This window comes from Vulpes lagopus, chromosome 5 (assembly GCF_018345385.1).
Source record: "Vulpes lagopus strain Blue_001 chromosome 5, ASM1834538v1, whole genome shotgun sequence".
NCBI classification, from domain to species: Eukaryota; Metazoa; Chordata; class Mammalia; order Carnivora; family Canidae; genus Vulpes; species Vulpes lagopus.
The window spans coordinates 71,024,027-71,047,493 of record NC_054828.1 but is presented as its reverse complement, the minus strand read 5'-3'; the positions used below and the strand labels follow the sequence as shown (position 1 = coordinate 71,047,493).

Genomic DNA, 23,467 nt, shown 5'->3' with positions numbered 1-23,467 from the left:
TGCTTGCTCCCCTCCAGTACCTCTCTCCGGAGGAGATTATCTCGGGTACCCAAAGCTATCCTTGTTAAAAATAACAGGTCTTGGTCAGTAGGCTTGGTAATCCTACCTCGTGTAGTCCTAGGAGGCTGCCCCATCAGTCTTAGCACACAGGGCAGGAATTGCACCACCTCCAGCATGAACCAGCCATGACAAGTCCCACGGTTTTAGCCATTCTGCTTGGGTGGCAATTGTCTCCTGTTGATTTCTCCTCTCTATGCCCTTTCTGCATCCTTTTCCTGCCACCTCCCAGGGGAATACCCGTCCCCAAACCACAGAGCTGCTTGCATATTAATAATGGACCTTCTTAATATTCCTTTGTGATGGCTGAATCTCTGATGTTGGTATGATTTTTGAAGAATTTGACCGAAATCCAGTTGCTCATTTTATTGTTGGGGAGAGGGAGGAGGACTAGAACTCTGCTGCGGCCTGGGAGAAGATAGTGTATGTCCACAGAAGCGCACCTCATGTGTGTGCATATCCTCAGCGTTGTGTGCAGGCTCACAGAAGGAGCAAAGAGTGGAAAGGAAGCATCTTTCTTGTTTTCCAACATTGCTTCAAAGGTGCCCAACTCCCATAGTAGCAAGCATTTCCTAAGTGGAAAGTGGGGGCAGAGGCCTCTGCCAAGGCCATCAATAACCAGGTGTGAGCTACAGGTCTCCGTGTAATGTGAAGCTTTCCCGTATTTCATTTCTGCACCCAGGGGGCGGCTCTGCAGGATTGCTTACGGAGAGCTCTGTGTCTGGCACCTCTCTCCACAAGGCCCAGGAGCCCAGGGTCCCACGGACCTGCCCAGGAATGCATCACATTATTCTCTGGTGCTGTAATTTGGCTGCAGGAGCAAGGCTGACGGCCTCCCAGGGATGAGAAACATACTCTCCCTGGTGTCCTCCCTTGGGCTTCTGCCCTATGACCACTGAGGGTGTTTAAAAACCTCAGAAAAGACTGAGAGGGAAAAAATCCTGATTATCTCTCTTCTGTTAAGCCATGTAGAAACCAATGTCCTGAGTGGATCTGAGAATTTGGTGAAAGACTTAGGGGTTGGTGTTCTTACTACGGGAGGTGAGAAAAAGGAGAAGAAATTACACTCTGCAGTAGAGAGGAAGAGAAATGAGGCCATGAGTGGTCATGAGTCAGACCTACAAGATTTTCTACAAACAGACGTTCAGGGCCAGGCAGTGTTTAATTTTTAAAAAATAATCCCAAGTCCCTGATTTCATTTTTCCAGCATCATTCTAAGAAAGCATATAGGTTTGTGCTATTATTCAAGGCTAGCAATAACAGACATTGGCTCTTATCTGCACGACTAGGTTAAGGCTGGCTTTCTTACTTGTACGTGATGGAAACTGGCCACAGGCTGTGCAGCCGAGGTACTTCAGCCATGTGCCTTCTCTATAAGAGTCTAAGACTTTTAAAGGATGGAGATCATGTCTTTGAAATTAACTTTGTATCCAAATAGCGCTTTCTGCAATGCATTCTACTAAATATTAAAAGTGTGAAGAAATGAGGACTGACACGAAAGAGTGTCCGAGAGGAGAGGGGCTAGGAGACAGCTGCAAGAGGGACAGACCTCTATTGACCCAGAGAAGGGGTAGGAGAGGGGGTTAGAGGCAGTGAGTGGGTGACAGCAGAACCAAACGGAGCCCTGATTGCACCAAATGCAGCTCTCCTTTTGCTGCTTGTTTCAAATAAATTAGTTTGTTTATTGCAGAATGGATGCCAGTTGTCTAAAGCCAATCAGAATGCAGAGGCAAGCTAAGAAATAAGAGGAAAAATCACTTGTTTGGCCATCATTCCTTCTTGGGACCACATAGCCTCTGTAGTGGGACTAACATGGACCTCTTTTCTCTCACTGTCCACTCTTCTGTTCAAATATCTTACTCTCTGGACAGCTTGTTCTTCTCTTAATCGTTTATAGGAAATTGTAAAACTTGGACCTCTACAAACTAGAATTGGAGGCTAGGAGAAGCACAGAGCAATAATGAGATGCCAGCTCCTTCCACAGGGAAGGAACTGAAAAGGAATAGGTGACAGAACATAGGCAGATTGAACCTGGGTTGAAGTCCCAGAAATGCCTCCCTCTCAATGATGTGGTAAGCCGAGCATTCTTGTGAGAGCAGGGGCTGACCAAGACCTGAGGCTCTACCCAGAGACAGTACCCTTATATAAATTCCATCAGCTCTATTCTTGATTCAGACTTACTATGACCCTCTCACCTTCCCACTACCCCAAGGCTTTCTTCCTCCTCATCCCAGCTCAAGATGTCAGAAGCTCTTCTCTTCCCCTCCTGTTTCCCCCTCCCTAATCCCACCATTGGCTCATCAGTTATCCAGTTGACTCTACTCTGCAAAGAAGACATTCCCCTGGCCTGACTCACTCAGTCCCATTTCTCCACAGGAATCCCCTCACCGCAGACCACAAGGGCCCTGACTAGCTCATGTTTTGTGTTAATAGATGTGAAACCGGAGCAAACCCCTCACCAAAAGAAAAACCACCCTAAACTCTCCCACACAGGTCTCAGCAGGTTACACAAATATTAGTCCTATCATCCAAATAAATCTGCCCCCATGGCCCAGAGCTTGACTCCCCCATCCTTCTGCTGCCTGTGCAGAGTGAAGCTGCTCCACAAACACGTGAGGACCCCAAGGGATGTTGGAGAGGAACTTGGAAAGGAGGAGTGCACCTATATTCAGAATTCCGTGTGTGGGCCCCTTAATCTGCAGCCTGCTGTCAATACTTTACGGTTCTCAATGGAAGATTCCAAGAGAAGTCACGATGGGCTAGACCAGTTAGGGACTTTGGTAAGAGCATCTGTTGGCTGGAATTGGGTTCATAATTAAAACTGAATATGTGGAATAAGCTTATAACCTCGTTTTACAGATGAGACGATAAAGGCTCAGAGAATTTGGGTATCTTGCTCAAAATATCAAAAACAGTAAATCTCACATCTGTGATTTCAATCCAAGTCTGTCATAACTGCAAATTTCTCTGCTACTCTGGTCTTTTAAAATATCACCAGGCAGAGACAGCCATTGTCCAAGTCACAGAAAGATAGGACATCATAGTTTTTGGGACTCTATATCCTCTCCTCTAGCTTACTAACTAAGCCTACCATCTCTGGAGACTCCACTACTGCAAGCTTAATTAGGCAGTGGGTAGTAGCATAGAAGGAATTCCCCTATTAAGCCAAAGATGGAGTGAACAATAATAATCACCAGGACTTGGAGAGTCAGTAAATAAAAATTTGTTGAATAAATGGGGAAAGGCTGCTTTCAAAGCTGTTTACCACTTTGGCCCCAAGCCCCAGCAATTCTTTCCTCTGTAGCCACTGGCTTCCATTCCTAGCTTCAAAGACCAGGATCCTCTCCTAAAAACTGGCCGAGCCAGAGTTCCCAACCTGCTTAGTATACACGGATGACTCATGTGGGGCCCTTGAGATCAGGCCGGTTACCCTCTCCCACCCCCCATGAATCCCATACCTTTTTACTGAGGGTTTCCCAAACCTGTCTGACCTCCAGAATAATGCATAGAAACTTAAAAAGAAATAAATCCCAAGGCCTAGGCAAGTTTGCTAAATTATTCTTTCTTAGGAGTGTTCTAAGGTATTCTAATGATATGTTAGGCTAAGAACCACTCCATGCCCCTGGGTTTGAACAGGCAGCAAGTGAGCAAAAGGGAAGTGAGCAACGTGTGCTGTCTGATATAGGTTGAAAAGAGGAGGGAGATTGGAAGAGAAATGTATGTGTGTATAGTTATATAACTTTTTCCCCTACAAAATACAGCAGTTTATAAAACCTATGAGGATGTGAATGGAACCTTGTACACTATGGCTAACTCTTACCTAGCAATCCCAGGCTCTTGATAATGGAAGGTCGTAGCCTAAGAGTTTCTTTTGGGGTACCAGGCAGTCTGCTCAAATTGACCCAGGGAAGAGATGTGGTTTCATCTCTGTCCCGTCTACTCTCAGTCAGGTAGGAACACAAAGAAGCTCTCTCCAGGTACCCTTCCTCTTGCACACACAAGAAGTGTCAGGAAGCTGGTACAAAAGAAAGGAAAAATGAGCCTTGACCATGTGCTTTAGTGCAACTTATATAACTCCAAAGACCCCTACCTCTTCCACTGTCCCTTCTAACCTCTGGAGGGGGCAGTCAGGGAGCCATTCAATTTCTTACATCCCCTGTCAACTCCTTCCTAGGGCTAAGGAACCAGTCAGGACACTAGAGTCCTTCTGGATTATTCTCCAAGTCCTTAAATAGAAACTGTAGCAGCCCAGAGTTGAGGGTAGAGGAAGGTGTGCATGCAAAGATCTTGTGCTTTTGAGTCAGGAGGTTTGAAGTAGAGGGATGAGTGAGGTATTAATATGTTCAGGTCTGGTCCAGCCACTCTGCCTTCTTGGGGGCCTTGCAAGTATGGACGTCCACAGTGTTTCTGCACTCCTTGCACCGCACTGCACAGCACCAGTGGAATTTGCATTCACACTGGGTGACACGGGTGACTCGAGTTGTGTCATATCCTCGGCCACAGCACATGATTTCACAACCATCTGTCCCTTTAGATGTCTTGCTGCAGACTCGGCCCGCAGTGCCTAGGGAACCTGGGTTGGAGAAAAGAGAGAGTGAGAACCAAGTTACCTCTTATGCTCTGGGTTCCCTTACCCACATCCTCATGAGGAAGCCATAAAGAATCTCTTTTCCTGAAAATATGCCCAACTAGCCAAAATAACCATCTTCTTACTTCCTTCTGCACCAGCCTGGCTTCTTCCCACCATTAAGGCTCCCCAAAGACCATTGAGTTCACCTGCAACAGCCCCCCTGCTAATACACAGCTCCATATCTCTTTCAAGACCTGGCCTTAAAATGTTCCTGTTAAAGCTGGGTAAGGGCTTTGTTTGAAGTTGTCCACACTAAAAAGTTAAAAAAAAACAAAACAAACAAGCAAACAAAAAACAACTTAGCCTATAATTTATATTTTCCAAGAAGTCTTGCCACAACTCTGATCCAGCTACCATTTGTCAGTATTTCGGTCCGTAGTTGATCTTTTATTAAGTTGTACTATTCAGGGAAGTAGTACAGTATGGCCATTAAAAGCATAGGCCTTATTGTCAGATTGTCCAAGTTTAAATTCCAGCTCTGCCACATCCTAGCTGTGTGATTTCCCAAGGTAGTTCATCTCTCTGGACTTTAGTCTTCTCCTATGAAAATAGGCATAATAGTAGCATCTGACTCAGTGGATTGTTATACCATGACTATAATCTCTGTTCAACTGAGGGAGGTGAACTGATTAGCTTTATTGCCCAGAAGCATATCCCTATGGAATTCCTACAGAATATCCCATGCCTTGCCCCTTACAGTTAGGAAGCCTTGAAGGGAAAGGATGATGTTCTCTCCCTGCATGGAGAATGCTCAGGACTTCATTCTGACTGATTTTAGCAAAAGAGATCCTGCCAACAGATCATAAAATCATAGAAATTTGGAAGGGGTAGACCCTAGAAAGTACCTACTCTAACCCTTCCGCAGAGATGGGTCAGGGACTGACCTGGGGATTGAGGAAGGGGAACAGAATGACTGATTTTCTCACAGTAGGCTGTGCATTCTACTGCGATATGCAAAGAAAAATGCTAGGACTTAGAACTTCTATATTTGTTTTTTATCTCATAAACTTAAAATCTCTACTTTGTATGTTTTGTAATGTACATATTAGTATCTATCTGTTATAAGCAAATAACCACATTTTGGAGGTACACGCTCCAAGAATTTTTTAACGATAGGAGTTTAAATCCAAAATGTTAGGAAGCCACTTCTCTGGTGTATAGGCTAACTAGTTGTACTCTTTCTGTTAGTCTCCTAACTCCAAGGACTGGGCTTAAGTCCTTCTCTTGTGTAGCCAAAGCTCTTCTACTTTCTGGAGCTGAGCTGTCCAGTGTTAATAGCCACTGACCACATGTGGTCATCCAGATTTAAATTAACTAAAATTAAATACAATTTAAAACTTAGTTTCTCAGTCACACTAGCTATATTTCAAATACTCAATAATACCATGTGGGTAAGTAAGTGGCTACCGTATTGGAAAGCACAGACATAGAACATTTCTGTCATCACAAAAAATTCAATTGGATAGGACTGCTTTGGAGGGAATTTCTGGCCCCCTACTCCCTTTTGGGATGACTTACACCCTTTGAATTCCAGGCTCCACTTTGGGTTTTATGAGACTTAATTTTATGTCTCTAAGAAAAACTAACACACATATGAACCCATCCTCCCTTGTAACTCCAAAGATCCTTCCCAAAGGTGCATTTTAAGGATGGCAGGATAGGCTTACACCTCGGATGTTATGGAATTATTTCAAGGCATTCAGAGAGTAGTCCTCTGAATCCTGTCACGTGGGGAGAAAACACCTAGTGGCGGGAAGTCACTGGGAGAATTGGAAGGGCTCTTTTGACCCTTCTCCTAGCACCATCCAAAGGACACAAACTACTTTCTGTGTTACTTGGGTGGAGCCCACCCTGTTTCTGTGCCCAGTTTTGCTCTGAGCCACTTGACTCTCAGGAAGAACAGTGATGGGTGAAAACAAACAGACCTGAAGACAACTGAGGTCTCTGGCTCTCTCTCACCCAAGGCCTGAATGCCAAGTCTACAGAGAAGAGCCTGAGAGCCTGTGACAGTAACAGGGGAAGAACAATTCTTTTGTGCTGCAGGTTGTTCCTAGTCTAACCTGCCTGAACTAAAATAAGAGCCAAGATGGTAACTTCTCCTCTTTGGGGGTGATAGCATATCAACTGCCAGCATCCCCAAGAATTCCACCACAAATACCTGGAACAGAATAAAAAACAGGTTGCTGCTAGTGATTAGCCCTCCTGGGATCTCCTCTATCCGTGTTCCCCCAACTCCATTTTTGAATCTTCAATGGCAGCACACTGGATAGAGCCTGTCAAGGCCACTAATGGTCTAATCCAGAGCCCATCTTCTTATCTCCAGTCTCCCCTATCCCAAACCATCATTCAGATTAATCTGAGTTCTTAGTTCCCAGAACAGTTGTGTACTTTCCCACCTGCCACTCTGCTTATCTGCCTGGTCTCTGTAGGCTGTCCAGGTCATCCCTACACTTCAAGAAAGAGCTTCTATTCCACATTTTCAAATAAGCTTTTCTTGATTTCTCAAGTCATCTGTCTTTTGCAGTTGCCTTTGTCTCCCTGTTGCATCTCGTTTTTTAGCTAGATCATAAAGAGCCAGAGACTTAGAGCTCCATCACATGCTTTTCCTGTTCAGTCCACTCATTGTTGGCTGTGGAAAATGGGTGACTCGTTTAAACATTCCCTGAATAGCACCTACTATACCCTCAAATGCTGGGGATTTAAAGGAGTGACAGGTGACTTCTCCCCAGCATGGGCAGCCCTGGGACCGGAGGCCTGAGGCATTCATCATCAATCTCATTATAAGGTGTTCATGTAGGGAGGAGACTGACTCCTCCCACAATACTGCTCCCCTAACATTATGATTAACCAGGGGTGCCTGCACCAAGAGCAGGGCTCTTGTATGCATGTCCCTTTCCTTACTCACCTGCAGCCTTGTCCAAGACACAGTAATCTGGGGAGTTGTCAAAGTAGACAAGGTCAGTCCGGGTGGCACGGCGGTAGCCTTGGCGGGCTGCTGTGAAGTTGGCACCATCCTGGGTTGCTGTCACCTGCACAGCACCATCATAGCGCCGCCGCAGGTAGTCACCTGTGCGGCGGAAGTCTGAGAGCGCACGCCAGCAGGTGCGTAGAGTACAGGAGCCACTTACGCCATGGCACTTACACTCGAGCTTCAGAAACCGCCGCACAGCCTGGGTGGTGGGGAAGCAGGTAAGGGAGAGGCAGCCAGTCAGGGCACTTTTCAGTCCTCCCCAGGGCTGAAACCATGAGCGCTCTGACATCTGCTGGATCTGGCCTAGGCTGGACAGGGGGGCCATCGGTTGTTTCCTCTCCCCCTGTCAGATCCCACCCTTTCTTCCTGATCAAATTCAAGAACCTCTTCTTTCAGGGATCCTTCCTGGACTAACAGTGCTTTCCTTTCCATGGTAGCCTGTTTGAACTTCAGAGCCACAGGATTATGCTCATAATTACAGCATGCTGTCACATTCTCCAGTTATCACGTGTTTTTAGGGTTCAAGGTGCCATGCCTTCTACCTCTTTGGCATGCCATTACCCAGCACAGTACATACTAGGCACATCGGAGGTGCTCAGAAATCAGTGAACTGACTAGAACAAGATCTCATCCTCCTCAGTCTTTATGGAGGTGGTTCTTTTCCTTCTTAAAAAGTTATTTCCCCTTGGGATACCTGGGTGGCTCAGCGGTTGAGCGTCTGCCTTCAGCTTAGGTCGTAACCCCGGATTCCCAGGATCGAGTCCTGCATCTGGCTCCAGAAGGGAGGCTGCTTCTCCCTCTGCCTGTGTCTCTGCCTGTCTTTCTAGGTCTCTCATGAATAAATAAAATAATAAAACCTTTAAAAAAACACAGTTATTTCCCCTCTTTTCTCTACCTTTTCCTTCTTTCCACCTTTGTGAAGACACATTATGCACCTGGTTGAATCTAGACATTCCCAAGCTCCCTTGTATGTACTGTTTCTATCCCATAGGGGCTGGGACCTTTGGAGTGAAGAAGCCATTAGTGCTTCCACCTTCCCATTCAGTCCATGATCACACATACTGGTCACCCCCAGCAGACATGAATGTACATGCATAGACATAAGTACTGACCGTGCGACCACAGCGGTTGTTATGTAAGTTCATGAGGGCCCGGGCATCCTTAAGCCTCTTTTCCTTGGCGTCCACAAAGGCCTTGGCAAAACGAACACCATAGTGGATGTTGTCACTGCAGCCACCCCAGTCAAAATCCCCACGTTGGTCATGGTGTCGGCCACGGGTGTAGGGGTCACAGCTGCACACACTCAGTTCACCCTGGCTACAGGCACGGGTGATAGCATGGACCACCCCTGCTGATGAGATGGCATATACAAATGCTGCTTCCCGGCTACCTGCAGAGAGAAAAGTAGAAGTAGGTTTCAGAAGGGAGGCCCATGTCTGTCACCTTCTTCAGCCCACACAACTCCCGGCTCTGCAGCCTCCTCTCTTCTTGTCTTTCACAGAGCAACTTCTGCACCCCCTTTATTCAAGGCACCCTTCCTTTTCAAGAGCATTCCCCAGAGTATCTGACCTCTCCCCCTCGACCCTCACTACTCTCTGTCCACTTCTTTGTACATCTGACCTCTTGGGCTGACCTGTACTCTTGCTTTCTTCCAAACTCTCTGGGTCCATCCATTGAAAAGCTGGACAGTGAGTCATCCCCTCCCACTGAGTGCCAATCCAGGCTCAGCTAAGCCTGCCTCAGTCCACATTCCAGGCCTTTTCAGGCCTGCTCTGCTGGACAGTTCCCCTACAATGGAGACCCCAGCCCAGGGGTCAGCCTGTTTGGGGAGACCTGCTACTTCCCCCGGCCTACTTCCTTCCCATCCTACTCTTGGGGATTGATGACTCATCACCCCTGGCCCCCAGACACTGCCAGATTCCCATCTTATTCCCTTTCTCCTAGTTTATTGTCTGGCTCCCCTTAGCGTTTTTGCCAAGCCGCCAACTCTCCAAATATTTACATATCACCTTTCTGTTTATCCCTTGCTGCCATTACTGGAGTGTTGGGATGAGGGTAGTGATGGTGGCAGTAAGAAGAGAGCAGCCATTCCTAGTCCTCAGCCTTACACTGGATGGAAACACCCAGGCTGGGCTTGGGGAGGGAAGGGAGAAGGAAGAAGAAAGATGGAAGTGTTAGGAAACCCTGTACCTTTGTGCTGTCCTAGAATACTGGAGTTTAGAGGGGCCCCTGCCTACATCTCTCAGGTACTGAGGGTCTGTTCCCAACTGTATCCTGGGCTCTGCCCTCAACCGTCTGATTATGAGGCAATGTGTAGGAAAGGGGAGGAGGATCATGCCTACCCTACTAACTCACCACCCCAGGCACAGAAAGAGAAGCAGTTGGGGCAGGGTGGAAGAGGCTCCTACTTCTAAGCATGACTCGGCCAAAGACAGTGTGGTCCCGGTCCAGCGTGGTGCAGTTCCAGCGGTGGTGGCGGAACTGGTGCTGACACTCTCGGATCCATTCTCGGGCACCCTCGCCCACTGAGCGCATGATATCTGGGTAACGCTGGCACAGCTGCCGCTGCCGACTCACCAGACCAGGGATGTTGTCACAGATCACTCGGGCCCCCAGTGCCCCGATGTACCTGCAAGGTAGAGAAGGCCCTGTCAAATGGCCCTGTGTCCTGGTCCTTTTCCTGCCTCAGGAAGGGGATAAGGAGGGGAGAGGTTTGGCATTCAGAACTCAGAGAGGTTCCTTCCCCTCCTCCAACCCACATTCCCCGAGGCCAATGGGTACAGCTTTCCCCACAAGCTCTGGAGAAATGGTTACGCAGCTGCAGAGCGGTCTCTCACCATCACCCGCTCCCCAGCTAAAGGCCAGAGTGACACACACTCTCAGAACACGGGCCAGGCATGTGTCACATACATAGAAGCCATGGGCATGTCACACAAACCCATTGCTTGTTTATTTAATAAACATTAAGAGCCTCAGAGAAAAATAAACTAACAAAACAAGAGTCTGAGACAACACTCTTACACCCACATGTAAGAGGCATGTCCTGCGGGGCTGATCCATGAAGACATGGTTTGGGGAAAGGAGGATGGAGACAAGGAGGGGCCAGTGGAAAGAGACATACTGGGCAATTATGAGAATGTTTACAGCTCGAGTCAGACCCATGTAGCAAAAAATCCTCACCCCCCAGTCCTGAGGTCTGGGAAGAAAGACCCCACCTCCAGATCTCCTCCATATACCCTTTATTTCCAGGTCCCAGGGCCCTTCTTAATTAATGAATGTTTTTTTACAGTCATCCTCCCCAACTTAGAAGGCCTGATGTCCTGGTAAACCTGCATGGGCAGAGGGCTATTGGCTGCGGGAAGCCAAAGCAACATATTCCAATCCCTAGTCTGCCTGATTCAAGCAACTGTAAAATGGTTAATTGGAGTGGGTTACTAAAAATTAGGTGGATTGCTAGAATCATCTCAAATTTCTCAAGGCAATATTTTCTCCTCACTCAAACGCTCTTAGCCCTGGACTCTACCATAAGCCTCAAGAAGAACATTTCAGAGAAGATAGGACTGTATCATCATCACCTTTTCTCCCCACAAGGCCACCAAGTGAGATCTGACCCATTCATCTACTTCTCACTCCCTCTCTGTCTCTCCCAACACCTAGTGCCTTCCTTGGCTTGCTGGGGATTCTCTGTTTTCCTCTCCTAGCACATCAAAGGGATACCTCTCTCCCCTTTGCTGAACAGGTGGGGGTCAAGGAGTACAGTTGCTGCTAAAGGCTGAAAAGATTTTGGTTTGGACTGTGAATGAGCCTGTGGTTTGGGAAAAATTCCAAAAATGGGCCTAGAAGTGGATGAGGAGAACAGAAGGCAGCCAGTGGGGAGAGGGGAAAAGCTGCACTGCCCTGGGTTCCATGTCCCCACCGCCCCCGCCCATATTTGCGCACCCGGCCCTCACCCACAAACTAGGTCATCGCTGGTGACACCAACTCAAACAAACACTAGGAGGCTGATGCTTGCCTCTTTTGGAGCTCATGGCTGATGGGGCCCATCTGTCCCAGGGGAGGGGGAAAGGGCTGGCCCACCACTGACAAATCCCATGGAATCAGTGTCCCCAGCAGTACTGTCCATCAGAGCAATAGCTTCCAGGAACAAACAAAATAAACACCCCAGGCTGGGCCAGGCCGGAAAAGGCCGCCTGACGCACAGCCTGAGTTACACCCACTGCCGCGGTGCTTTGTTTGGAGAATCAAGACCGTTGGAATTGGAGCTGGTCCCTGTCTCACCACCGTTCTGCTTCCCTAGTTCAGCCCAAGTACTGGTCTAAGCAATGGGTGTTTGTTTTTTTTACTGGGGCTTGGAAAAAGGGGGGTTGGATGGGAATGGGAGACCAGTAATCCAGCCCTCATGAGACAGTCTGGAGTAGGGCAGGCCAAAATCTGGCAAAAAGTCCTTCCTGTGGTCTGACTTAAATCCATTCTGCTGCAGCCCACATTGGTCCTTCTTGTTACATCCTCACTGAGCGTGGGAACATCTGTTCAGTATCTAAGACAGGAGAATAATGGTTTCTCTACTACCACCCATACCCCACTAAGTAGCTGCATTAAGTGCCCCACTAAGATTCTGCAGAGCAGAGTGCTTGCTTACTGGCCAGTTGTCAGCCCCTTGCCGTTGGTGCGAGGGCCTCCAATAAAACTGAGCCTGAGGCCCCTCTCAATTCAACACATGCCTGCAAAATGCCTACCATGTGCCAAGCACTGAGCTCACCTGTTAGGGCACAAAGATGTTTAAGGCACCCCCAGCTCATTGGCTGGTAAGAGGCAAGATGCCCTTGACTCCAGCTCTGTTTTCACTGCCTTCCCAGCTTCCTGCCCCAGAATGCTCTCTTCACCTGCTTCTGACCAATTCACATGCCTTCCTTTGACAGAGTGACTCATACCCTACTCTAGCCCCTTGCTTCTCAAAGTGTGGTCCCTAGAACAGCAGTGTCAGCATCATCTGGGGATCTTGGGCCCCACTCCAGGCCTATGGAATCAGAATCTGCATTTTTACCAACAACCCCAGGTGATTCAGACATCCTAATCCATGAAGGCAGGGATTTTTGTCTGTTCCGCTTACTTTGGTATCCCCAGAACCTAGAACAGTGTCTGGCACATGGCAGATACTTAGTAACTTTGTTAAATAAACACCTAACCACTCTGATTTACTGCCAACTCTCTTTTCCCCATAGCCAGCCATAAACTTCATTTCAATTACAGCTTTACTCCTGTTGATTTGCCAGCCTATTTGCAGATGTTTTATATTTGTGTCTTTTTAATGAGGCCAGGGATCCTCTTTTCATTTCCCCTCTTACAGTCCCCTGGTGTACACAATTCAGCCCAGCCCACACAGGGCTTTGAATGCAGGGATAAAACTATTACCCTCCCTAAATTTCTCTACACCACAACATTTATATGGTACTTTACAGTTCTTGAAACGTTTTCCTTAACAAAAATCCTACGAGACAGAGATCTCCATTTTTCAGAAGAAACTGAGGTTCACACCCAGCTCTGTCCATCAGGGCTAGTCAGAGAACCAAGGACATCTGACTCCAGAGCCCAAGCTTGTGTTCATCCCACAAGCAAGAGAGCATACAGTGCTTAACCAGGAATAGAGGCAACCTAGCTCCAAAACTGGTGTGCTCCTGGGCAAGTTCCTTACCACTCCCCTCCTAGCCCCCATTGTCTTTATGCGTGAAATGGGGATAATGATAGTATCTACCTCATGATGCTCCTAACGTATTTAGCTGTAGGGTCCAGAGCTTAGTAAAGGCTCATTAAATGGCAATCGTTGTCAGTAACAGTAATGCCAATTTAATAATACTGCTCTGCTCCTCTCCCTTCGTGAATCTGCAGACATTGTCCTGCTCTTGGGATTCCCTACATCCAGCTCCCTGCAGAATGCAAAATGGAACAGGGCAGCCCATGCGAGGAGCCCCCTATTTCTTGTTCTGTTTTTCACAGAATAAGAAGAGACCATCTCCTCCTCCAGTGAGAGGTGGGGAGAGGGAAAGAGTGACCAGAGAGTAAGGGAAGGGCTGTGGGGAAGATCAGACTGTTAGCCGGCGATAGTGGTGACCTTCTGCTCTAGAGTGGAACATGGACACACAGTCAACGGGCATCTCTTCCAGGGTTTGGACAGGGTATCAATCTTGTTGGTTTTTTGTTTTTTCCTAAAGGAAAGAGAGATAATCACCTGACCCGTGTGACCTGCCTTTAGAAAGCAGCTTTCCACTTTTATCTCAGAAGTGATGACCACTGAGGCAGGCACCTGGAGCCTACAGCTGTGACAGGTGTGATGCAAGGATATTGAAATGATCTCTGCACTCATTCCCCATCCTGGCTCCATTGCTGCTTTCCTCCCTCTCACAGGGACTGCTGACTCCCTCTGTATCAGTGGCTTGCCCTGTCTCTAGCTCTTCTACCCAGAGCTTTTCCAAGATATTTAATATGAACCATGTGGGGTGAGAGTAGTAGAAGGGAGAAAGGAAAGGAGTGGGAGTAGCCAAGGGGGCAAAATGGGGGCCAGGAGGCACCCTAGTTGGGTCTTCAAGAAGCACTACCAAGATGCTGAAATCAGCAGAGTGACACTTGCTCACCTAAACACCAAGTGGTTCCCAAACTGGTAAGAAGCAATAAGAGTCCCCAAGAACAAACTGCCATCTGGGATGGATAAAGATGCACAGTGGTCACTTCATCCTCTCTCCATCAGGCCACTGAACACACAAATCCCCAGCCAAAATGAGCCCCTGACAGTTTAGGGTGGCTTTGATCTCACTCTGAACTTTGAAAGGCTTTTCTCCTCATCCCCTCTTCTCTTTCCCTTAGGAAGAATGTTTCAAGCCAGATGTAAGATACAAGCCTCCCTTCTCCCCCATCCAGAACCCCCTCCCTTGCCTTCCCCAACACTGCAGAGATTAAAAAGATCCAAAAGAGAGATTTTTCTGAAACAGGAAAATGGGGGCTGGGAGGTGGGTGTTGTAGATGGAGAGCAACGCATCTTGAAATGATAGGAATCTGCAGCCCTAGCTCGCTTACCCCCTCAACCAGCCACCCCTCAACCCTTCTAGCCCAGATTCCAAGTCTAGAGGAGAAAAGCCACAGGGTGCAAGGGGGAGGAGAGACCACTCTGTGTGGTGGGGAGGGTGGGGGGGAGGGGCAGAATCAGGAAAGGAAGGGGCACTGCTGGGTAGGGAGGGGCAAAAGCCCAGTCAGGCCAGTTTGATTGGGGGGGGGAGTCCATGAAGAGAAAAGATGAGAAGACTGCCTTTCTCTGTCCACCTCCCCCTTCGCCCCCATCAACAGAAGGTGGGGGAGGAGGGAGAGCGGCTCTTTCTCCTGAGAGAAAAAGATGAATGCCATCCAGGTCTGGAGGGGGGGTGGGGGGCAGGAAGATTGGGGAAAGACCAGGCATCCAGTGGGTTTTTAATGCCTTTTGCCTCATCGGCCCTCTTGTGCAGTGTCTGGAGTCTAAGGCCTGCAAGAAATCTGAGGGGAGGGTCTCAATACTGTGGGACTTCAGAAGCCTCTAGTTCTTGGAGGGGAGAGAGCTGGAAGAGATAGGGTGGTCATCTGGGGAAGAAAAAGGAAGAAGAGAAGGATATCAGGGTTCGAAATAACATCCTCCGCGCTGAGGCTGAAGACAAACGCCTAAATTATGCAAACCCAAGTGTTTTGTTTGTTTTAATTGTGGGAATTAATGGAGTATTTGTGCCTTGATTCCACTTATAAACCTTGTACTGGGTGCTGCAGCCTCACCAAAGCTGAACTGCAGTGCGGGGTGGAGTAGACTAACGGGAGGCTCCTCGCTCTGGCCAGCTGCCCTTTTCTCCCCCCCCCCCCCCCGGGGGGCGACCTTCGCGTTCACCGGGTCCTCTGGACCGCCACCCAAGGCCCCAGTTGGGCGATGAGTTCCTGGGGTCCACCCAGAGAGAAACTTGGAGGATAGCCTTTCCCCTGAGAGGGCTGAGCTGACTCGGAGGGGGCACAGCCATGGGAGTCCGGGAAGCCTCGACCACCGGGCGTCCTCGCCCCAAGTGCCCAGGCCCTCCCCCCCGGCCCAGCGCACACCTCTCCACTCACCTCCCCCACACACTCCGCAACTTAAGTGACAGTCCTGCTGGGATCGCCTCCCGCTCCATCGAAGCCAAAGCCAGGTCTCCTGAGCCACCTCCTGGGGTGCCAGGAGCTGCGTATTCCCCCCGGGTGCCCCCGGCCTCTGACCCAGCGCCTCGCCCTCCCCACCCCACAGCCACGCTCACCACCAGGACGTGTCTACACGGGCCGGCAGCGTCAGCAGCAGCAGCAGCAGCAGCAGGCAGGCAAGACCGAGGCGGGAAGAAGCCCGGGCGCCGTCGGGGGCCACGGGGCCTGGCGCGAGCGTGGGCACAGGGGCGCGGGCGCGCCTGGGGGGCAGCTGCGCGGCGTCCTCCGCACCGCCCGGCTCCAGCATAGCTCCCCGAGGACTCCCGCCGCGCGGCCCGGAGGGGCGTGGACGGGGCACCGGCTCGGGGTACTCAGGCTGCGCCTTCCTCAGCCCCCTGGGGGGCCATCGGCCTCGCCGCCGGCCGGGGGCCCCGAGCACCTGGAGTCCCGAAGCCCGGGCGCAGGGTCCCGGAGCGCGGCGCGAGGCACGGGGCCCGCGAGCTCACGGGCGCGCCAAGCTCGGGGTCTGGGGCGCGCTGCCCGGCGTGGGGCGCGGTGTCAGGGGGTCGCGGCGCGGAGCGGGCTGCGGGCAGAGTGCGCGGACAGCCCCTCGGCCGCGGGCTCTCATTGGACGGCGCGGGGCGGGGCCGAGGCCGGGGACACGCGGGCCCTGTGGGCGGCTCCGCCCGCGCCGCTCCCCGGCGCCCCGCGGCACCCCCCGCGCTCCCGCTGCCCCGCGCCGCGCCCCCACCTGCTCCCGCGGGGTGACACGGGGCGCGGGGGCGCCCTTGGAGCCCGCAGCGCCCAGTCCCGGCCGACGCCGCTCCACCGGGTCCTAGCGCCCTCACGCAGCCACCGCAACCAGCGTGGGTGCTGGCCGGGAGCCCGGAGGGGGCTGCAGACACGGCCCCGGCCCTCCCGCCCCAGGGACGCGGCTGAGCCGCGGAGGACGCACCCATTTTCTTTGTCCCCTCGCTTCTTGCGCTTCTGTGATATGGGTCGAACTCTGCCTCGGGGAGCGGCGGGAGCCTGTCAACTCCCTTTCCGCACTGCCAACGGGGTCGCCTGGGCGGCCGGCTTCAGCGGGAGGCTTCTCCCCGCTGGGGCTTGCTGCTGCCGGGTCCGCCGACGCCCCGCCGCGGCAGCCGCGCAGGGTTCAGACGCGGTTCCCAGCCGCCTGCCCGGGCCCGTGCACGGAGACTGGCGGCCCGAGCGGAGGGCGCACGCCTGCGGGCGGACCAGGCCTCCCCGCCCTGACGGCGGGCCCCGTCCCGAGCGGATCGCGGCCTCTTCCCGGCTCCCCCGGTGCCTCGGTCCCTCACCCCGCGGCGGGGCCAGGAGCACGGGAGAACCAGAAACAGCTGGGCGGCTTTCCCGAACCGGAGGCCGGGGGGCGGGGGGGTCCTGCTGCGAGAGTGCGAGCCCTGGAGCCCTTTCTCCCCTGCGCCTTTTCACCCTTCCTCCTCCCCACGGCTCCAGCGCCCCTCCGCCACCCACCCCCTGCACACCGCCTCGGGGCGACGTAAATCAGGAGGGGGTGGGGAGGTGCTGGCTGCTGGTGACACTCCTCTGCCCGCACCCACCAGGCAGCTGCCTGGGGTCAGGCAGAACTTTTGGGGTCAGAGTGGCCCTCGCTGAGATGTACAAAAGAAAAAAAATTGTTTTTAAACCCTGGCCTTACAACTTGGAGAATTTGCCTGGGAAATGGCCCTGACCTCCTCCTGAGGCCCTCAGCCTCAGTTTCTCCTGTCCAGCCCCTCATTCCCAGGTGTCTTTTGTGCCTCTCCCCCTGATTTATCTAAACTATAAAGCCTTGGTGTAAACAATGCGCTGGAAACTGCCCACCCTCCTCAACACCAAAATCACTATCTTGCTTGGGGGCAGGAGGGTTGTTAGAGACGCCAGAGTGTGAGTGGACAGGGCACAGCTGGCTTCAGAGATGCTGCAGACATCCAGAGGCAGATGGGGGGAGGGGGGCTCCACAGGACCTTTATCTCCTCTCCCACCTTTCATTCCTTTACCTCACTTTTTTTAAAAAATATTTTTATTTATTTATTCATGAATAAATTCATTTATTTATTCATTCTGTGTGCCTATGTCTCATACACAGAGACCTCAGAAGAGGGAGAAGCAGGCTCCCTGTGGGGAGCGGGGTGCAGGACTTGATCCCAGGACCCCAGGATCAGGACCTGAGCTGAAGGCAGACTCTCAGCCACTGAGCCACCCAGGGGCCCCCTCCTTTACCTCACTTTATGTGGCAGGGGACTGAGTGTATTCATTAATGAAACAAATATTTATTTACTCTCTACCACGTTCCTGACTGTGCTGAGCACAATGGGCACATCAGCAAACAAGCAAAACAATTTCTGCCCTCATGGAGTTTACCTTCTCTTGAGGGAAGATGGACAATACATGGTAAACATCTTAAGTAGAACATACACTGTGTTAGAAAGGGTAAGTACAGTGGGAAAAAGCATTCGTTGTAACTAGGATGATCAAGGTAGGCTCATTAAGGCCACGTTCAGGCAAGAAACTTGAGTTGGCCAGGGAACAAGCCAGGTGGATTCTTAGTGAAGAGCATCCCCAGCAGAGGGAATAGCTAACACAGAGACCCTGTGGTGGGTGTGGGCTGGTGTGCAAAAAACTAGCCCGGGGGCCAGCCAGATGGAGCCCAGGAGCTGGGGAGGAGAGGAGTTCAGCTAGGTGTGCCAGGGTGATCCACTGTCCTACCGGGTAGGGGACAGCCATGGAGCGTACGGGCTGGCCTGGAGTTGCATAGGAGTCGGAGAGGATTGAGTTCAAAGACCAAGCAAGGCCAGCATGCAGCCACATCCCTACCTGCCAACCTGCTGACCCTTCTCTCCCCTTCTCTCCTTTCAACTCAGTCTGGGAGGCTCCAGCTGGCCCTTGCATTTGTATTTTCTCAAAAAGAAGCGGACTCTCTGCTGAGTGTCCCTGAGAGGGGCAGGTGAGGGAGGAGTGGGCCCAGGCTCTTTCCTGGCCGGGACCCTCTCCTTGAGCCACTCTCACCTCCTCCCAACTCAGCCCCACCCTGATGCTGAGCAGCAGTCTACAAGGTCTGCAAGCTCTGGCAGCCTCTCCCAGACTCCCCTGTGTGCTTAGGCCTGGGTGTGACGCTGGCCCTGTGTTTATTTCTACATATGGGCCCAAGGTTGTGGGGTGGGCTGGTGATGATCACATCAGCCCTAACTGTGGGTGGACTCACCCACATGGGCCCCAGACTCACTTCTGAGGCCCCTTCTTTGGCTTCAGCTGTCTTCACAGTCAAGTGGGACCGTGTCTTGGCACAACATAGATGCTCAACTACTAAAGCATGTTGCTGAGCTAAGGGGGCCCCCAGAAACATCAGCAGCTCCAAGAGCAAGGGCAGTGGGTGAGGGGACAAGACTTCTCCCCAGTGCTTTAGGCTACCTCTGCTCTAGAGTGGACAACCCAAGATGGGGCTCTGCTCCTTCATCTTCCCCTCCCTACCCCTTCCCCTCTGAGCCCCCAGTTCCCCAGGAGGAACCCCAGGCTGCAGAAGCCAGCTGACTGCAAGAGCTCCACTCAACCACTTAACAAGAGAACAAATACAGAACCAGAGAAGAGGTTTTCTGGGATCTGCCACTTTGGACTTCAGATCTCAAAATAAACTTCCAGTCTCAAGGTCCTGGACGCTATTGGAGAGCTCAGCTCCTCACGCGAGGGGAGGAGTTACTGACTGGGAAGTCAAGTACTGGTCTGGAGGGAGCTGCATGGAGTCAGGTTGGCACTTATTGAGCACCTGCTGTATGCCCAGCACTGGCCAGAGAATCCTAAATGACTCAGAAGGAAAGAAAGGGTCTTACTCCCCGGTGTTTTCAGGCAAACACAATAAAGCCACCTGAGGGGTGGCACACTAGACTCTGCTCTTCAGGGCTGCGTACTGCAGATTTAGCAGGCAGCATCAGGGAAGAGCTGAGGATGAATTCCAGACCCCCTCCCCCTGGAGTCCTCTAGAGTCCCTGGGGCCTTCCCAAGGACACCTTCCACCCAGCCAGCAGAGCCAAGTCTCCCTTCTTCCTCAAGGTGGCACCATAGCCTCCTGCCTATGCAAATGAGACTGCCCAAAGAGGGCCCCCCCCCACCCTTGATGTCTAACCTCATACTCTGCTTCCCCATGGGGACTACTTTCACTCTCAACTCTGTGGGGCTGAATGATCTGGAGTTTTTACTGGCCCTTGGATGGGAGTGGAGATGAGCTAAGGGGAGCTGGGGTGGTGTGGGTAAACAGCTCTTACTCTACCCAGGTTGACACCCCCCCCAGGAGGCCCCCCTTCCCGGGGCCCCTTTGGTGATGACCTTCTCTCTTTCCTGGTGGGTGGGAGGTGGTGTGGATGGTAATAAGCAGAGAGAAAGGCCGAGAAGGGGCTGGGGGGAGGTTTGGATGGGAGTCAAGGAATTCCTGAGCCTGCTGCTTGCACAAGAGGCCCTGAGACGCCTTTCCTGAGGTTTCTTTGCAGACCGAGGCAAGTCTTATTTGAAATGGGGCCAGGTTCACACAGGCCCCTCATGCCCCCACCCCATCCCTCCCTCCCCAGCCACCCCATGCAGGTGTCTAGGGAAGACTGAGAGAGCTTGGGAAGAACCCAGGGGCTTTTAAGGGGGGTGGAGCAGGGAATCTATACTTTGTACACAGCCTGACTGGCCTCTCCTTGGTATTTATGAGCTCCCAGGCGAGGCATGGAACGTGTGTCAAAGAGGCCAGGCCAAGAGGGCTTTGGAGGGAAGGAGGATCCTGCCCAAACCAGGGAAGGGGGCTTGATGGGGCAGAGCCAAGACAGGGACCCTCTTCCTCCCAGCTAGTGGCCAAACAGGAGAGTAGATTCTTCCCCCAAGGGGACTGGGCGAAAGGAAAACAGGGCCCTAAGGGAGAACGGGAACCAAGAGGGGAGGCTTGGGGACGCCTGGGGAGGCCCAACCGTGGGGGCGGGGCAAGGGGGTCTGGAGCCTTTTAGCACTTTGGCTGTAATCAGACTGGAGCCAGGCGGTAGGCGGGCTCACAGCCATCCTGGGCGGGTGGCCCAGGTTCTGTGTGAGGCCAGTGGGTGTGCTGCTGGGATTCTGGGTGGTCACTGACCAGCCTAACCCCAAAGGAGAGAGGTTCCCACTTTGCCCCCAGTCACCCTCTCCCAATCAGCCTGTATCAAATAGTCTAAACATTGAACTCTCTTTCTCCATGCCACCTGTCCTGGGTCCTAGAATGTTCTGGAAGTGAGATTTGCTTTCAGTGGACACAAGTCTGCCAAGCCCATCCTATCTGCATCTCTCCCACTCTGTGTCCCTCAGTCCATTTTGCGTCTTGGGCTTCCCTGTCCTCTGTGTGTCTCTCTAGGCCTGCCTCTGGCTTGTATTTCTGTCATGCTGTGTCCATTTCTGTCTTTCTATGTTCATCTCTGTCTTCATTTGTCTCTGTGTCTATGTCTGCCTGACCTTTTATCCTCCGTCTGAACCTTTCTTCATCTTTCTCCCTTCATCTTTTCCTCTCTCCATGAATCTATATGACTGTCTCTCTCATCTTTCTTTCACTCTCCATGTCTTTTCTGACTCTCTCTGGGTACACGTATGTGTCCCCCCCCTCCCCCCGCCCCCGTCTCTTCCCCCTCAGTGTCTCTTTGTTTATGTTTGTCTCTGTTCCTCTCTTTCTCCTGCTCTCTGTCCCATACATCCCACACTTGCCTTGGCTGGCCCTGTGACACAGTATAGAGTGAGTGTACTGGACTGAAGAAATCAGAAAACCAGAGCTCCCCCTCCCCTCAGCCATGCAAACCTTCCGTGGCTCTGAAGATCACTTTTGCACTCCTGGCCTCAGTTTCCTCACTGGCGAAACAAGGATGGATATCTAGTTCCCTCTGGTGGGGGCGAGGGGACCATTTCTGGCTTTATCCCTCTCTTGTTTCTCACAGCACAACCCATTTAATCTCCAAGGCCTCTGCTTCTCTGCTCACGAAGATGTCCCCCTGGAGTCAGGACAGCAGCATCCTTTGGACTCCAGTGGGAAGGAGTCTTTGATACTGCCAGTCAGCGGGCCCCCCAAGGAAGACTCTTCACTCCTTCACCTCCTTAAACATCAGGGTAGACAAGATCCCTTTCTGGGGCCATGTCTGGCATACAAACCAGATTAGCTCATCTCTCTAATCCTCTTTGTGTTGGGGCCTCTGCCAGGCAGGGACACCCACAGCGCAGAGGGTGTGTGTGTGTGTGTGTGTGTGTGTGTGTGTGCCTTCTTAGAGAAGGCAAGACCAAGGTTCTCCTCCCTCCTGTACCCCTTCCTGCCTGAAGAGCCCAAATCAGCAGCCCTCACTGTACCAGAAACCTCATCAGGCTTGAGCCAAATCAGGGTTCTCAGAATCCCGGCCTGCCCCACCCCGCGCCTCCGTCTCGGTTTCTACGGCGTCCGCAGGGCTGGAGGAATCATTCCCAGAACCCACCCCTTCCCTATGCATAACCAATGGCATACACGCGAATATTATTCTGTAGTCTAGGAAAAAGGTGCTTCCGTCCCTCCTTGGAAAGCCTGGAAAGCCTGGAGCGTGAGGCGGGGTGCAGGGGACGGGGCAGGGACGCAGTGGGGGCGTAGGCTGTCCCCGGCTTCACACTCCGAATTGGAGGCCTTCAGCCCCTCGGAAGTTTCATTTGGGGAGGTCTTGGCCGACAAGATCAAAGCATTCCCTCTGCCAAATCATTACCTTATTTTCGAGGCAATTACAGACCTTATTGTATCAATGAGCCGGGTCTCCAGCTGCAGCCGGTTATCGCTGCGGGCCGGGCCGCTCTCGTAGAGGAAGGATCCGGCCGGGCGCTGCCCGCCTGCGGGGCGGGGCGGGGCGGGAGGAGCGGGGAGGGGCGGGAGGAGTGGGGCGGGCCGGGGAGGGGGTGCGGGAGGAGCGGGGCGGGGAGGGGAGGGGGTGCGGGAGGAGCGGGGCGGGCCGGGGAGGGGGTGCGGGAGGAGCGGGGCGGGGGGCGGGAGGAGGGGTGGGGCGGGCCGGGGAGGGGGTGCGGGAGGAGCGGGGGGGGCGGGGGGCCGGGGGGGGCGCGGGGGGCGGGAGGAGCGGGGGGAGCGGGGCGGGGCGGGAGCTGTCCCGCCGCAGTCGGCAGACGCTGCAGGTGGAGGCCCGCCCCTCGGAGGACCGCAGAGCCCGGCGGCCTCGGGGGCGCCCGCTGCCTGCTGCCGCGGGAGCACCCCTGTCCCAACGCGCGGGGCGGGGCGAGCCGGCTGAGCCTGAGGGACAGTGAGGCCGGCCTGGCCCGCGGAGGAAAGTGCCGGGGCGCCCGGACGCCGCCGTCCCCCGCCCCCCACCGCTGGCGGCTGGGTGACTGTGGGCCTTGCGCCCCGCAGTGGCCTCTCCCGAAAAGGCGCGGAAGCGTGAGCCTGGTCTGCGTGGGGCGCGTGGTTCGCAGGCGGGGACAGACCCCGAGGACCGAGAGTGCGTGGCACGGAGAAGTGGGTGTCCCCGTGGGGGCAGCGTGCGGCTTCCTCTGCTCCTACCGGGTCTGCAGCCCCCTCCTGCAGACACACGCCCACATGTGCTGTTGGGTCAAGTAAGGGGTCCCTTAGAGCCCCAGTTCTCGAACTTTTCCGTCTCAGATCCTCT

At 52.7% G+C, this 23,467-nt stretch overlaps 2 protein-coding genes across 9 annotated transcripts in view; one reads left to right on the top strand and one right to left on the bottom strand.

The window, feature by feature from the left end:
- Positions 1-23,467, top strand: part of ST7L (suppression of tumorigenicity 7 like) — a 114,010-nt gene that overhangs the window by 82,056 nt on the left and 8,487 nt on the right. For 6 of the 7 annotated variants that reach the window (XM_041754682.1, XM_041754680.1, XM_041754679.1 and 3 more), the window contains one exon: positions 2,648-2,895. The exons of the other annotated variant lie outside the window; for it this stretch is intronic. In XM_041754682.1, the coding sequence (XP_041610616.1) occupies positions 2,648-2,752 (105 nt within the window). In that variant the 3' untranslated portion in view covers positions 2,753-2,895. Of the gene's footprint in view, positions 1-2,647; positions 2,896-23,467 lie in introns of those variants that run through there. 7 annotated transcript variants of the gene reach the window in all.
- Positions 409-22,675, bottom strand: WNT2B (Wnt family member 2B). Of its 2 annotated transcripts, none has more exons than XM_041754688.1 (5): positions 22,586-22,675; positions 10,067-10,287; positions 8,771-9,048; positions 7,593-7,857; positions 409-4,630 (listed from the first exon to the last, which is right to left on the bottom strand). In XM_041754688.1, exons 2-5 carry the CDS (start codon positions 10,191-10,193, stop codon positions 4,401-4,403), a joined length of 900 nt encoding a protein of 299 aa, XP_041610622.1. In that variant the 5' UTR covers positions 10,194-10,287; positions 22,586-22,675; the 3' UTR covers positions 409-4,400. The 2 variants fall into 2 exon arrangements, with proteins under 2 accessions (XP_041610622.1, XP_041610621.1); XM_041754687.1 differs by lacking the exon at positions 22,586-22,675 and adding an exon at positions 15,950-16,781.

Bases quoted from the DNA above. Each gene is read 5' to 3' on its own strand.
- WNT2B (XM_041754687.1), bottom strand. From the start codon at position 16,140: ATGCTGGAGCCGGGCGGTGCGGAGGACGCCGCGCAGCTGCCCCCCAGG. The intron at 10,288-15,949 runs GTGAGCGTGGCT...TCTACCTTGCAG, and splicing joins CGTGTAGACACGTCCTGGTG to GTACATCGGGGCACTGGGGG. The intron at 4,631-7,592 runs GTGAGTAAGGAA...TCTCCAACCCAG, and splicing joins TGTCTTGGACAAGGCTGCAG to GTTCCCTAGGCACTGCGGGC.